Genomic DNA, 16111 nt, shown 5'->3' with positions numbered 1-16111 from the left:
GACCAATAAAACAGGGCTGAATATCCCTACACACAACCCCAAATGTATGACCATCTAATCTTTGATAAGTGAGCAAGAAATGTGAAGTGGAGCAAGGAAAGCCTCTTTAACAAATGGTGCTGGTACAACTGGACAACCACATGCAAAAGAATGGGCTTAGACCTCGACCTGACACCATGCACAAAAATCAGATCAAAATGGATTAAAGACCTCAACATCAGACCACAAACCATAAGGTACATTGAAGACAAGGTCAGCAAAACCCTCCACGATATTGAAGCTAATGGTTTCTTCAAAGATGACATGCAACTGACCAACCAAGAGGAAACAGAGATAAACAAATGGGACTACATTAAACTAAAAAGCTTCTGCACCACAAAAGATACAGTGACCAGAATACAAAGACCGTCTACAGAATGGGAAAGGATTTTCACCCAATACCCATCCAATAAGGGATTGATATCAAGGGTATACAAGGAACTGGTTGAACTCTACAAGAAGAAAACATCCAACCCCATCAGAAAATGGGGTGGAGAAATGAATAGAAACTTTCCCACGGAAGAGATACGAATGGCCAAAGGGCACATGAAAAAGTGCTCTACATCACTAATCATCAGGGAGATGCAGATCAAAACAACCATGAGATACCACCTCATACCACAGAGACTGGCACACATCCAAAAGAACAAAAGCAACCACTGTTGGAGAGGATGTGGGGAGAAAGGGACCCTTCTACACTGCTGAAGGGAATGCCAACTGGTTCAGCCCTTTTGGAAAATAATATAGACGCTTCTCAAAAAATTAGAAATTTAGCTCCCATTTGACCCAGCAATACCACTGCTGGGAATATATCCTAGAGAAGCAAAAAAGTATAGTCGAAATGACATCTGCACTTATATGTTCATTGCAGCACTGTTTACAATAGCTAGAATCTGGAAAAAATCCAAGTGCCCGAGAACAGATGACTGGTTAAAGAAACTCTGGTACATCTATACCATGGAATACTATGCAGATGTTAGAAAAAATGAAGTCATGAACTTTGCATATAAGTGGATCAACATGGAAAGTATCATGCTGAGTGAAATGAGTCAGAAAAAGAGAGACAGACATAGAAAGATTGCACTCATCTGTGGAATATAAAATAACAGAGTAGGAGACTAATATCCAAGAATAGTAGAAATAAGTACCAGTAGGTTGGCTCCATGGCTTGGAAGCTGGTCTCACATGCTGGGGAAAAAGGCAGCTCAGATAGAGAAGGGAACACCAAGTAAAATGTGGTTGGAGATCCTGCCTGGGAAGGGAGATTCGTGCTGAAAGTAGACTAGAGACTGAACACAATGGCCACTCAATACCCCTATTGCAAACCATAACACCCAACTGGAGAGAGAGAACAAAAGGGAATACCCTGCCACAGAGGCAGGATGGGGTGGAGGGGGGAGACGGGATTACGGGGTGGGAGGGATACTGGGCTTATTGGTGGTGGAGAATGGGCACTTGGAGGGATGTGTTTTCGAACATTGTATGAGGGAAAAACAAGCTCGAAAATGTGTGAATCTGTATCTGTACCCTCATGGTGATTCACTAATTAAAGAATAAAATACATTTTTTAAAAAATTCCTGAAAAGAGAATATATTTGTAGACCTTAAATAAAATTGATTATGTAAGTAAAAATCTCATCAAAGTTGATATTTAAGTGAACTTTAAAAGAAGGGGAGATGACACCACAGTCGTCCCTTGTCTACTTAAGCTCCCATATGGCTACGATCCAGAGACACATAAACAAATCTCGGACCTGAGCAACTTGCTGCACAGATGGCCCAGGACTTTGAAATAGGCCTTTTCCACTGGGCTGCTCCAGATGGGGAAAGGTTTTGTCCCTCCCCCTGCCCTCTAGGAGCTCCGGCAGCCACCATTTTCTAGAAGTCATCGAGAAGCTCCAGGTACTAGTGATGGTGATGGCAAATCCCAAGGAGAGGAGTGGGTCCTTCTCATCCCCACCATGGGACTCTGAGATGATGCCACATCCACCCACGTCTACTAAAGCTCCCACACCACCATGATCCAGAGACACACAAATGAATCTCAGACCCGAGCAACTTGCTGCAGTGATTTCTTCAGACCCTAAATATTAAAATCTTAGAATTCCTATAGAGCACGGCTGCTCCCATGGCCATACAACGTTATATTATAACCATAACCAGCAATACAAAAACATATTGTCTAGCATTGCATTTTCGGCAGGTATGAGGGGAGTAGTAGGACTGATCCCAAAATATTGAAGGTAACTAAAGTAGAGAAAGAGTATTTTGTAAATTGTCTGCCACACAGGCAGGGGGAGGTGTGGAATGGGGGTGGGGAGGAATACTGGGGATTTTGGTAGTGGAAAACATGCACTGGTGAAAGGATGGATGTTTGATGGTTTGATGGTTGTATGATCGAAGCTCAAACATGAAAGTTTTGTTACTGTACCTCACGGTGAATTAATAAGATAAATAAACAAATAAAAGAAGGCTTTGCGCCACACTCAAGGCCACTCCCCACACACTCAGGCCGAGCCTCATGCAAAAGTAAAATCCTACGGAACCCAGGTAATGTGGAACTTTATGACCTTGGACTCTGGGCTCAATGGGACCCAGGAGTGGAGATCCTCTGCCCATTTTCCCCAGTCTCTGGTGACCCAGGGGTCACTCCCATAAGCCACCTCCTGCCGGCGCCAGATAATCTTGTCATTGGCCACCATCCAGAACACTCAGCTGCTTCTCCCAGAAGGGAGCATAACATGAGTCCCCCATAACCATGCCACCAGACTCCTTGCCAGGCTGTTTCACTTGGGGCACCGTAGAGGGGGTTGGGTGAGAGACCTCCCTGCCCCAAGAGACCCAGCTCAAGGAGCTGAAAACCTCCAGAACCCAATCGCTGCCATGCTCAAGGCCCTCCCCACATGCTCTGGCTGAGCCTCACATATGAGTGAACATATTCCTGGACACATCATAAGACACTCCCTAGCCATTCTCCATAATCCACACCATGGACTGGAGCAATAGCACAGTGGGTAGAACATTTGCCTTGCATGTCGTCGACCTGGGTTCGATTCCTCCATCCCTCTCAGAGAGCCCGGCAAGCTACCAAGAGTATCCCGCCTGCATGGCAGAGCCTGGCAAGCTATCTGTGGCGTATTCAATATGCCAAAAACAGTAACAACAAATCTCACAATGGAGATGTTACTGGTGCCCACTGAAACAAATCGATGAACAACAGGACAACAGTGCAACAGTGCTACAGTGTTACCACACCGTATTTTATGGGGTTCAGGTAGTAGGCAACAAATCATAGAGGGAAAATATATATGCATATATGCATATTTTATGTACCAAAGCTAACATCACTCAAACTTTAACAACATATTAGTGATATCCTATAGAACATCTTAATGGCTCATGCCTAAATAACACAATCTTCACACTGTTTCCTATATGAACACTTTTTTGTAAGCATGTTCAGCAGTTCTTCATAACAGACAATGCAAAATATATTATTTCGGTTGTGTTTTGGGACAGGAATTGGGGCTTGAGATGAAAACACCCCAAATTTGGTGGTGGGAATGTTGTAATGGTGGTGGGTTGATGTTTGAATATTAAATGTAATCAAATATTGCAAACTAACTTATAAAATAAAAAAAATGAAATTAAATAAATAAAGAAGATTTTATTTAGTTATTTATTTCTTTGTGGGATTTGGGGATACACCCAGCAATATTCAGGGGTTACTTCTAGCTGTTCATTTAGGAATCACTCATAGTGGTACTCAGTGAACCATATGGGATGATGGAGATCAAACCCAGGTCAGCCATTCAAGGCAAGTCCCTTCCACACTGTGCTCTCACTCAGGCTCCAAGAAAGCTTTGTTTTAAAGTAGATGTTATGCCACCCCACCTCTCCAGTATGCAAGGATACTGGGGCAATCCCAAACAACAGAGTCCCCATACACCCATGCACCTAGGTGATGTTTTTTTCAATAGGATGTGTATTGTGCTTTCATAATGAGGAGATCAACAGTAGTAACTCAGCTACAATTCTGTCTCTTTCATTTGGAGTCAGACAGCTCTGTCCTACTGTTTCATTAGAGACCTACATTCTTTCTGCATCATAATACCAATATTCCAACTAACAATATTCCAACACCAGTCCTACCACCAATGTACACTTACCTTCACCAGTGTCCCTAGTTTATCACCCTCCACCCAAGCCTGCTTCCTTAGCAGGCACAGAGTAATTTACTTCATAGTACTGTTAAGGGCTGGAGCACTAGCACAGTGGGTAGGGCGTCTGCCTTGCATGCAGCCGATCCGGGTTTGATTTCTCTGCCCCTCTCGGAGAGCCTGGCAAGCTACTGAGAGTATCCCACTTGCACGGAAGAGCCTGGCAAGCTACCCATGGCGTATTTGATATGCCAAAAACAGTAACAACAAGTCTGGCAATGGAGACATTACTGGTACCTGCTCGAGCAAATAGATGAGCAATGGGGTGACAGCGATACAGTGAACTACCAAAACCAAGGGTGCTTTTTCTCCCATACAAATTTCAGTCACTGGAATATCTGTTTTCCCTCATGAGAAAGAGGAAGTCCAGAACAAGCAATTTTCTAAGTAAGTGACACGGAAGTCGAAATATCTCTTCCACTCACATTCTGTTGGTGGGAACTGGCAGCACAGCTGCAAGGAAGGCCTCTGGCCCAGCCGTGGGCTTTAGAGAGCAGCCTTTATTTTGTGATGAAGAGGAAAATGGATTTGTGAGACAACAACCAGTTGTTTGCACACGGGATAAAGACAAGAGATTCCAGAAGACAAAACCATGAAAGTCAAGATGCAAAGAGTGAACCCAACATAAGCAAGAAAAATCAACAAAGAATAGTTTAAAAGAGAATATCCACATTTGTGTAAGATTTCTATTTTCATAACAGCCTGGAGAGGACCAAATGCCAGAGTAAGAGGGAAGGGTGCAGTTAGAAACAAAATTCTGGTGGAGTGAGGGCAGAGACAAAGGAAAAGCAGGTTCGGTTCAAGTCTCAGCTGCTGATTTGCCTCTGTGTGTGCTCTGGGCTTATGATTCAGGACTGAATGAGGGGTTCACTCTTAGGATCAGGAATAAGGCAAAGATTTATGAAAAAAAATGAACTCAAGACAAACCCTGGTTCACAAATAACAGATGTGGAACCTGAAGCCCATTGCCCTGGGGTCTGCTTTTGAAGTGATTAAACAACAGTTTGGAAGTTTGGAAAGGGTTCTTAGGAAACCATGTTTTCTTTTCCCTTTCAAGTCAGGTAAGGACATTGGGGGGCAATAGAGCAGCTAAGTGGTTGCACGGTAATCACAGAGCTGGGCAGGGAAAATTCCAGTTCCTGGGCGAACACCCAAGTCTCCTGATTAAATTCCTGCTATTTCCATGGCAATGCATTGCTTTATCTATGAAACATAATGCGCATACATACACAGACAAACTGACATTTAACCTGTTTCTTATTTCAACTGGTTATTGCAAATTGATTGGTTCCACATAGATATTCTATTTACACAAGTTAGTCTGCTGAAATACCTTGGAATATGTTTTTATTTACTTGGATTTCTTTTTTAAATAACAAGTTGGCATTTGTTTTGTTGGGAGTTTTTATGTGAGATTTTAAAAATCCTTTGCTCTCACCAATTATCATGAAGGAATGCCCATCCATTTCACTGCCCATCCATCTCGATACATACATAGAAAGGTGGAAATGTGGGACATAATCACTGTAAATAAATCTTTAAAATGGTAGATCTGATTTCATGCCAACTCCAGACATAAGAATAAAAATAATTAAAAAGGAACCAAAACTTATGCTTCAGTTAGTGAAAAGGGAGAATAAATAGAAGCAACAGCTATAGAGCACAGCTAAGAGCAAACACGTTTTATTTTTGCAGCTAGTTCCATATCGACAATCCAATTGTATGAGATTTAAGCAACTTGAAATACTGGGCTTCAGAAATGGGAGTGTGACCGTGAACAGCAAAATGAGGTTTGCTAAGTTGCTGCCCTATAACCTCACCCAGGCTGTGCGTGTGTCGTGGCAAATTAGAAGCTGCATGCAATAGAATTATGAAACTGTAACAAAAATTACGAAAATGTGATGGGGACTGAGAAACTAAAACTGACCCCCTAAATTAAACAAGAGAAGGGAGAGAGAAGCATTTCTTTTATGACCCCAATTAATAGAGTTAAGGGCCCATCAGCCCACTGGGTTTCTGGGAGTGTCCTGGCCCCACAGATTTATGGGAGTGCAGGGAAATGGCACCTGAAGGCCACACCACGTGGGCGAGATAGACTGACACTGGCTGTTTTCCCTTTGAGCTCCTGAAGGCTGTATCATTTGGGAAAAATGCATTAATTTTTTTTTTTTTGCCAATTACCTCTGTATCTCCTGTTTTACTGATAAGAATGAACATAGATGGTAGCCCACTGTTAGAGGATAAAAGAGAGATCCTCTCAGCAAATGGGGCTCCAAGTCTCTTTCTCTCGACTTGGGGTCCTCAGTGCTGAGCCTCTAATAAGCTTACTATCCTGTCCTGAGCTGTCTCTCTCTGTTCACTCAGAGCTCGCACCAGCACAACACGTGGGGTCTTCGTTTTGCTGCAGCCCAACAACTTTATTTGGAAATAGACAGCTACTCTCTCAACGTTGAACCAGGTAAAAGAGTTCAAGCAAGGAAATCGTGGATTTCCTTTGTCACTGTTTTCTTGTTTAAGCATGCAGTTCAGTTTGAGACTACAAACATTAAAATCGCACTTGGAAAATCAACTTAAATCTATGGTTCATGTAACAGAAAAAGTTTCCTAAGAGGGGCTGGAGCGATAGCATAGGGGGTAGGGTGTTTGCCTTGCACGCATCTGACCTGGGTTCAATTCCCAGCATCCCGTAGAGTCCCCTGAGCACAACCAGGAGTAATTCCTGAGTGCAGAGCCAGGAGTAACCCCTGTGCATACCGGGTGTGACCCAAAAAGCAAAAAAAAAAGTTTCCTAAAAGAGACAGTTGTTAACTTTTCCTACATTTAAAAAAGAAAAAAAAAAAACAAATAGGGCCAGTCAGCCCAACAAGATGGAGTACATGCTTTACATGCAGAAGGTTCATATTAAATTCCTGATACCACATAATCTCCTGAGCACTATCAGGAGTAACTCTCTGAGCACTGGATAAGGAGTAATCCCTGAGCACCTTTAGGTGAAGCCCCCAAACAAAAAGAAAAATCCAAATAAGCACACTTCTTACCTCACAACCTGAGAGTTCTTTTCCTTTTAATATTCAAACTTTTGCTGTGCATAAAAGATATATTTCTTTTATCTAACTCACAGCCAAGATAATTTACATTTGTCTAGAAGTCAAAAGCATTTTCTCAGTGACCTGCAGCATCCTGAGGGATTCTTATCTAAAAAATCCTGAGGGTAAGGGATGAAAATCAATGTTGGAGCTCAAGTTTTTGTGCATATGAGTCCCTGGATTCCAGTACCAAAAGAAGTTTAAAAAGCCACTTTCCAGTCAGTTAATGAACAGAATCACCTCCTCATATTTACAAGTTGATGAAATGAACCAACTCCAAACTTGGAGGGAAGGTCACTTAACCATCATCAAATGTTTTCCCCTGGTATGCATTCTAGACCAGTGTTTCACAGCCTTTCCTAATCATGGCCCACTACTTACTTGTCTCCTTCCAGTGGCCAGCTCAGTCCTTCCTGTTGCCCCTCTGGTATCATGCCATGACCCCCCATTTATGTGATTTTCACCTATGGATCCCTTGGAATATCTTTGCACTGACAGGTCCATATTGGCTCTCGTTGATAAATCCTCTCTTGATTGGCTTCCAAGTGCAGATTAAAGTAAGGAAGAGTTAAATGTGAGGAAAACATATGGAGGCTTAACTCAAAACTACATAATAAAGAGAAAGCAAAAGTTTGGTCTCTTAATAAAGCATAGTATACATTCTATGGCTGGAGCGATAGCACAGCGGGTAGGGTGTCTGCCTTGCATGGTGCTGACTGGCTTTGATTCCTTCGCCACTCTTGGAGAGCCCAGCAAGCTACCAAGAGTATTCTGCCCTAAAGGCAAAGCCTGGCAAGCTACCCGTGGTGTATTTGATATGCCAAAAATAGTAACAACAAGTATCACAATGGAGATGTTACTGGTGCGGGCTGGAGCAAATCCATGAGCAAAGGGATGACAGTGACAGTGACAGTGATACATTCTATTGAGGCCAGCTATAACCAAATTGGGTTAGCTTCGAATTTCTGCTACCAATTGAAGGAAACTAATTCTCTGGAGTAAGAGAGGGATTGGGGAGCTTGAGTTCTAAATTTATAGCTAACAACCACCTCCAGGTCAAGTTCAAAACAAAGCCTCCTAATTGACTATGAATTAGTGAAGTGAATCTTTAAGGGGCTCTCTGGCTTTTTGAGGACTCACAATGAAGGAAGGAGAGGCCTTAGGCAAAATGCAAACAATAAGGCTCAGCTGCATACTTATCTTGGAGCAGAACTGTAAGAAAATTGCCTCCTGCCTTAGTAAACAGGATCATTAAAAAAGACTGAGCGCCCCCCAGGCACTGAGCCGGACGTGTTTACCTCTGAACAGGGTCAGCTGAGAAAACCCTTTGGATCCCTTGGAAAATCAAAGACCTGTAAATGCTATTAAGAAACTGCCTCTTCCTCTGAAAACTGCCTAAGAACAGAAAAGGAGCCTGGGAGCCCCTGCCAGTGAGGACCAGGAGAACAAGTTCTTTAATTAATTGAAAAGGAAACAGGCGCGAATCGAGGGAGAAATAGCAAAGCGAACTTGGAGATGTTGTCAGGCAACTCCTGGCTGTCTCCCCAAAAGTTATAGTCACCCTTACCGAAGTGAGGAGAGTGTGCATGCTACCACTTTCCTGTTCAACCCACCTCAGTCTACCGGGGAGAATGTGGGCTGATGCAGTCAGCCACTTAAGCCTCTGTACAGTGTGGATGCTGGTGTCCCACCAGCCACCCTGACAGCCATAAAATTAAACCTGAAGTCCGAAGCAGGGAACTAGTTCCTATCACCCAGTACTGAGAGTTATGACCTCAGGCTGGAGCAAGGAATCAGTGTAGAACAAGGATTCCTTCGGGATGGAGACAAATAGCGATGTGAAAATACCTTTTTCAGAAAATATTAAACACCGAGAGATGGGGCAGAGGGAGGTGGAGAGAAACTCTCAATGGAGAACATGGACTTCTCTAGAGGGGAGAGAATGCAAACCAAGTTGAGATGCCAGCAAATTCCAATACTGGAGAGTGTATCCTGTTGCCTCAGCAACACTTATTTTATAGGTATTTTCCTACACTGCCCAGACTTGGGATTTTCTATGCAGATAAGAATCTGGTGCTCCTGTGTTATCAAGGGGAAGATTCTGGAACTTTTGGTGGTCTTCTTTCATATTCTTATAATAGTCTGATTTTTTTTTCTATTAGAGTTTATTCTGTCAGAGGATCCAGAGACCTTCGTTTCTGCATTGACTTCAAGCCTTTAGGCGATGCCAAAGAAATAATTTATTTAATCCACACTCCACCCTCACACCGCCATCCCAGTTGGCTACCCATGTGCTTCAGAAATGAGAACCCACCTTTACCTCCTCCCCCTTAGAGGAGCTGACAGTCTTCTTAGAGATTCACACAATACCACACTGGGCAGGGCACACCATGTTTTGTAAGGGAGCAGGTTTCTCAACATGGGCACCGAAGACAGACATGCAGCTAGTAGTCAACGCCAACAGGGTCTAAGAAGACCCCAGTGGAAAGAAAGAGCAGAGTGATGCAGGGACTCCTGTGTGCTAACCGCAGATTTAATTTCCACACAGAATGGTGAGAATTCACTAATCTTACATTTGCTCTATTTAACATACACTAATAGTTCTAGTATCATCTAATATTATTAATGGGTAATAATATATCAACTGCATGGGGGCCCAGTGACAATGACAAAGTACCATGAGAAAATATTTCATGTGGGGTTAGAACTGAAATGATTTTCACTAATTTCCTGTGACAAACTCTGCTAGCCAGCTCTCCCTCTAAGAAGCCAGATGGCAGCCACCAGGCTATGAAGCGAACATCAGTTCCAGATCTTCCTGGAGCCGAATTTATACTGAGGGCCAAAATGTGACTCCAGACTACCCGGTGTACTGTGAGGTGGCATGATCACCCAATTTCTGCCTCTGGGGGAGGGAACCTGCCCAGCAGTGCTTGGAAAGAAACCCTCCCCATGATAGCCAAACTGCTAGCAGGGGCCTGACCCAGTGCAAGGGGCCGGAGATGCTGGGACCCCCAAATCCATTGCAGTGGTGCTGGGCAGATTCAGCAAGCTGCAGAATGTGGCGATCATGCATACAAGGCATGTACACAGCCCTGTAAGTTATCACCCCAGCACATCCCAACCCCCTGCCCCCAGCCAGAGGGTACTCAAAAATCAAGAAAATTTTCTTCCTCGATTTCTTACTGACAGTGAAAAAATCTGAGTGCTTAATACAGTGAAAATTCACAGAATGAATGAATGAGAGAGGTCTGCCGATAAATGGCTGGGGAGAGCTGCCTAGGACACGGGGAATGCCAGAACCCAAGGGCTTTGAGAACTGCAGAACCAGAAGACCAAATAACATTTTAGAAAGTTAAAAACAAGCAACAAACTTTGACTTTTCAATACGAGTTTCAATAAAGATACCTAATGTTGTAAAGATTACAAATGTAATGTTGTAAAGAGAAGCGTCTGTGTAACTTGCCAAAGTCTTCCTTCCAATCCACAGAAATAGGGAAGGAAGAAGAGTGGGAAGAGGCCAGGAGTGGAGCAGGATATTCTCACTCACTCACAGAAGTAGACTTAAATTAAATTATTCCCCAGAGGCAAAGGGTAGATTCAACCATGCTCCCAGCCAATGCTTGCTGATCACACCTTAATCATCTTCTACTGTCTTATTGATTGGGTTTTTTTTTCCATTTTTGGGTCACACCCAGGGATTTTTAGGGGTTACTGCTGGCTCTTCATACAGGAACTACTCTTGGCGGTGCTGGCAGTGCTGGGGACAATATGGGATGCTGGGTATTGAACCTGGGTCCACCACATGCAAGGCGAACGCCCTATGAACTGTGCTATCGCTCCGGCCCCATCTTCTACTGTCTTAATCCAAAACAAGCATTCATCTACCACCATATATAATAGGTTAGTGTACAAGCATCAGTGCCCCACAAAGGAATTTGCAATGCAGTCAAAGAGGAAGGTATATCTTAAAAGATGCTGGGATCAAAGACTCTCCTTCTTTGTTCAGTCTTGGTGTCTTCTAAACAAGCATTTTCTATTATGCTGGACTTAGCTAAGATTCTGAGTCTGGAGGTCACTAAGGAATGACCTTCTACTCACCCCCACCCACCTGCCTATCAAACTAAAGCACTGAGTTTCCCTTTAAATCCCACTTCATTGAAGCCTGGACCCAGACCGTAAGACAGAATGTTGGGTTAGATATTAATGTAATGAATTCTAGCCCCTCTGGACCAGTCTTGTGCAGACAGCCTTCCCGTGCTGATTTCCTGCAGCAGCCAGGAAGAAAGGCACTTGTTAAAGGGGACAGATAAGTCTATTCCAGCTGGGACCACTGCACTGGGGCCATCCAGTGGGAGAGAAAGACTGAACTCAAACCCAAATGCAGCATGGGCAAGTGAGAATTTCTATCCAAGCAGCAGCATGACAGCTAGGGAAAAGAAAATTACTAAGAACATCGAGGGTAAGAGGGAACTCTGGCTAAATTTAAATAGAGTCTTGCTTAATGCAAGTCAGAGTGATCATCTATCTTATGGGGCGATAGCAATAGTGGAGGAAACTAGCTAGCTATTTAACATAATCTGGATTGGAGGAAGGGGAAATCTAAGCCAACTAAACAAGATTCTTGCTAAAATTTGACGCTGAAGGTCATAGAAATAGTATAGTGGTTAAGAAATTTGCCTTGCACATTGCCAAACCCAGTTCAATCCCCAGCACCTGACTAAGGTCCCCCAAGCATCACCAGGAGTGACTCAAAGCACAGAGTTAGGAGTAATTCCAGAGCATCCTTGGGTATGCACACACCCTCCAAAAATACTGGTCAATGAAGAGACTAATGTGGAAATCCCCCAAATGTACACTGAGTTCAGTAGTTCAGGGGAGCCTGAACAGAGTTCAGTTAAGGAGAAAATGGTAATACCAGCTGTTAAAAAGTCAGGACACTGGCCATGTGGGCCCATACTGGGGCAGGGTGGCTGCCAAGGACCAGTTAGCAACCCAATCAGACACCAAATTCCTCGACACCCCTGCCCTCCACTCTGCCATCCACACAGTGTTCATGCTCCTCCTCCCTGCATACAGCCTGGCTCCCATCCAAGATTAGGCAAGACCAAGTCTCCAAAACTATTGCTTCCAAGCAAGTTCATTTCTTACTACAATGAATCTGCATATCTTACAAAATTTCTTTGATAGGGAATTTGAAATGCTGCCCTTAAAGGAAAATGTGTGTTACAGTAAAATGTTTCTAGCACCTTTTCTCTTGTACAATTTAAGCATAGAAAAATATGTACAAAATTACTAGTTTGATTGTAGAAGAAACAGGTATCTAAATTTTTTGAGGGTTTTTTTTTTCATTTGGGGTGCCTCTGCCCAGCAGTGCTCAGGGGTTAATTTCTGGCAGTGCTAGGAGACCATATGTTTTAGGGGGATTGATCCCGGGATGCTGCATGTAAGATAAGTACCTTAACCCTTGTGCTCTCTCCCTGGCCCACGTGTCTAGACTGTTTTTTGAAGGGAAAATGTGCCATTATTTTGCAATCGTTTTACTGCTTTTAATGCATGCAGAGTATGTACTCAGTTTTATTGCTTAAAAAAAAAAAACTGTTTAGCAATATGACAACTATTTTGCTCCTAGTTTTCCAGCATGACTGGCTGGTCCAGATTTTCTTTTAGGTGTATATTGGAGTATAAGCTGTCATGATGATTGACAGCTATGCTGATGGAAATATCCTCCGAGCACAACTAAACAGTAGAAGCAACTCGCCGTGCTGCCTCACAGGTGTCTGAACCTCGGATGAAGATAATTACTTCAAGTTCCTGGAGAACAAGGACTCAAATTCTAATTTACACAGCGCCTGGTTCCAGGGCCGGCATGGTCCTGCCCAGTGTCAGTGGCTTGGCCCGGAGACACCAGTGCCTTTCCCCCGGACTGATCTTCAGGAGGTCTGCAGGATTCTGATTCCCTGAATCCCGGAAGTTGCTTAGTGAACTTCCAGCTCCATCTTGTATTTGCTTGACTCATCAGTGCTAATACAATCTGCTGAGAAAACTCTCTTTGAGAAAGAATTTAAAGGAGAAAGCTTCCAAGGGAAAAGGAGGCCAGTTGCTGGAAATGCCATATGCCAGTAGTAAATGCTTCGCTTTGTCTAGGGAAGGGAAGCCCAGGAATGGATCCTTGGCAAAAGGAAAATGCATCCTAGAAATTTAACCTTCCTTCACCCAGGGTGGCCAAACAATGATTCTGAATTACTGAGAGGCCGGGGGTGTAGTGTGGCAGGGGAGAAAAACACTGAATTGCATCCTAGAAGCCCTGTGCTCCCCCTATCCATCCCCAGTAAGTGACCTGATCTCAGAGTACCACAGGATGAGTGTGGTACTCACTCATCTAATAACTCAACTAATAACTATAAAAATGAAATTACTGGGTGTCATACTCCTTTCAGATTTCCTTCCCATCTTTTTGAAATAAACAGGAAATCAGAAATAGGATCATGAACACAAGAGGGTCTCCTGCATCGCGATCAATGATTCCCGATTCTCCAGCCTAGAAGTCCTTGGCCCTACCCAGCCTTCCAGTTTTCTCAACTTAGAATAACCCTAGACTGGTGAAAAGCATCACTGTCATGCAAATAACTGTGGGCATATATCAAGACTGTGTGCATATATCAAGCTTTCTTTAACTCTTGAATAAGGGGATTATGTGGATGATAAATCTGGTTTAAAGAGGACATGGAAATACAGAGTTTGAATAGGCAGAAACAGGAGTATGATAAGATAAGATTCAGCTCAATATATTGTGTCTTCCGTCTTCTATCCATTAGCTTCTGAGTTTATAGAATTGTAAAATGCCATAATCAATAGTAAATGGTAAATCAAACAAGGCTCTCTAGGGGTCAGCAAAGTTGTTCTTAAAGGGCCACATGCTTTAGGCTTTATGAGCCAAAAAGAAAATTAAGACTATTGGTATACAGGGAACGCTCGTGGTAAAGTTCTTTTTTGCAGGTCTCTTTTGCAGGCGTGAGAACTCAGTCTGATCTCTGATTTCCCCCACACGCTAAGTGCAATCTTCTGTTGTTTGAAATCCTTGACACCACAACAAAGTGTGCAGTCTTATCACACATAAATAAGTGTGGGAACTATGTGAGCACCATATCCAAATGTGTGACCTTGGTCATCAAAGCAGCACAAAAGAAGGGAGAAGCGACTTTTTAAAGACATTATGGGGCTTTTATAACCATCTTAGAATGTGAACACCTTTCTTAGCTCATATACTGGCCCACAGGAAATTATCTGTGTGTGCCAAGTGGCACTGGCTGTGCTCTAGTGTGACACTAAAGGTCATTTGGTCAATTCTTCCTGTCCTTATTTCCAAATGTTGATTTTTCTTAAACCATCAAAGACTTCCCAGTCTCTATTCCCTCTGGTTCTTATCTTTGCTGTTACCAAAAAAGTTAAATGATTAAATGAAAATGTACTCATCAATCTGTTTATTCTTACATTCAGTGAGCATTGAGGACTATAACCATGGGCCAGGCACTGTTCTTTAGGGAGGGGACCACACCTGGAGGTGTTCTGACTCTCCTGTAGGAATTGCTCCCAGGGATGCTCAGTGGGCCATGTGATGCCAGGGATCAAACCTGACTAATATGCAGAGCGTATACTCAGTGTATCTTTCAGCCCAGGCTCAAAGCCTCCTATTGTCACCAGGAGTGAAGTGCAGCCAGTCCAATCCCCCTTTCAAGGGAAAATCAACAATTACTACCCTAGAGTGAGGCAATGTCATAGCAGGCTTCCTGATAGATGGCGATATTGTCCATCCTTGGGGCATGAGAGGATGGTTTTAGAAAGAACAGGAAGAAATTGACATTTCTGCACTTACTCTACTGTGGTAGTGATGTTGGATGTCAAGTTAGGAATAGAGAGTCAAGAAGAAAGGGAAAGCAAGGCCATACCAGTGCATTGAACGCTAACTGTTCCTCTGTTTGCCTCTACTATGGTGTTCTACTTCTATTTTTCTCATGGCTTTTAAAGTGAATCTTGAAAGCTTGTTGTAAAAGTCCAAGTCGTCATGCTATGATGTGGTCTTCACAGTGTTCTCAGGATTATAAGGTAGAAATATATAGTTTATGTTTCATAAAACAGTTCCAGTTTGGAAAATATTTAGCAAAAAAAAATGTAGCTACCTATATTGGTATGTGTACATATATAGCAATTCACAAAGCATCACTGTATCACTGTATCACTGTCATCCCGTTGCTCATCGATTTGCTCAAGCGTGCACCAGTAACGTCTCCATTTTGAGACTTGTTTTACTGTTTTTGGCATGTAGAATACACCATGGGTAGCTTGCCAGGCTTTGCCGTGTGGGCGAGATACTTTTGGTAGCTTGTCGGGCTCTCCGAGAGGGGTGGAGAAATCAAACCAGGGTTGTCCACATGCAAGAAAAACGCCCTAACCACTGTGCTATCTTGAACCGGCCCAGGTCGGAAACGGAGCAGGTCAAAACTCCCGTACAAAGCATACAAAGATTAATTTCTATGTTTAAGTGCCGAAAGGTAAAGTAAAAATTAATAATATATCAGATGATTATAAAATGATTCCAAAAAGACTTTAGAGGGAGACCCATTTTTCAGGAAATGGACAGAAGTTTGGCTGATCTAGTTCATTAAGTAGGTGTCTGGAGGTCAGGGGCAAGGTCAGAGCTGAAAGTACAATTGGGGGAAACTTGAATCCAGAGAACAGTTTCAAATGGCTTGAGGCAACTTGTAG

The 16111-nt window shown here is 43.1% G+C and overlaps 1 protein-coding gene across 1 annotated transcript in view; it reads left to right on the top strand.

Moving 5' to 3' along the window:
• IMPG1 (interphotoreceptor matrix proteoglycan 1) overlaps positions 1-9566 on the top strand; it is a 101823-nt gene extending 92257 nt beyond the window's left edge. Inside the window, 3 exon segments of the mRNA XM_055136703.1 lie at positions 5955-6092; positions 6636-6717; positions 9508-9566. Coding sequence (XP_054992678.1) covers positions 5955-6092; positions 6636-6717; positions 9508-9566 — 279 coding nt within the window.
• Positions 9567-16111: the final 6545 nt, after the last annotated feature.

Source organism: Sorex araneus, chromosome 4 (genome assembly GCF_027595985.1).
Source record: "Sorex araneus isolate mSorAra2 chromosome 4, mSorAra2.pri, whole genome shotgun sequence".
Lineage (NCBI taxonomy): Eukaryota > Metazoa > Chordata > Mammalia > Eulipotyphla > Soricidae > Sorex > Sorex araneus.
The sequence above is the reverse complement of the archived record's forward strand: the minus strand, read 5'-3'. Positions and strand labels throughout refer to the sequence as shown.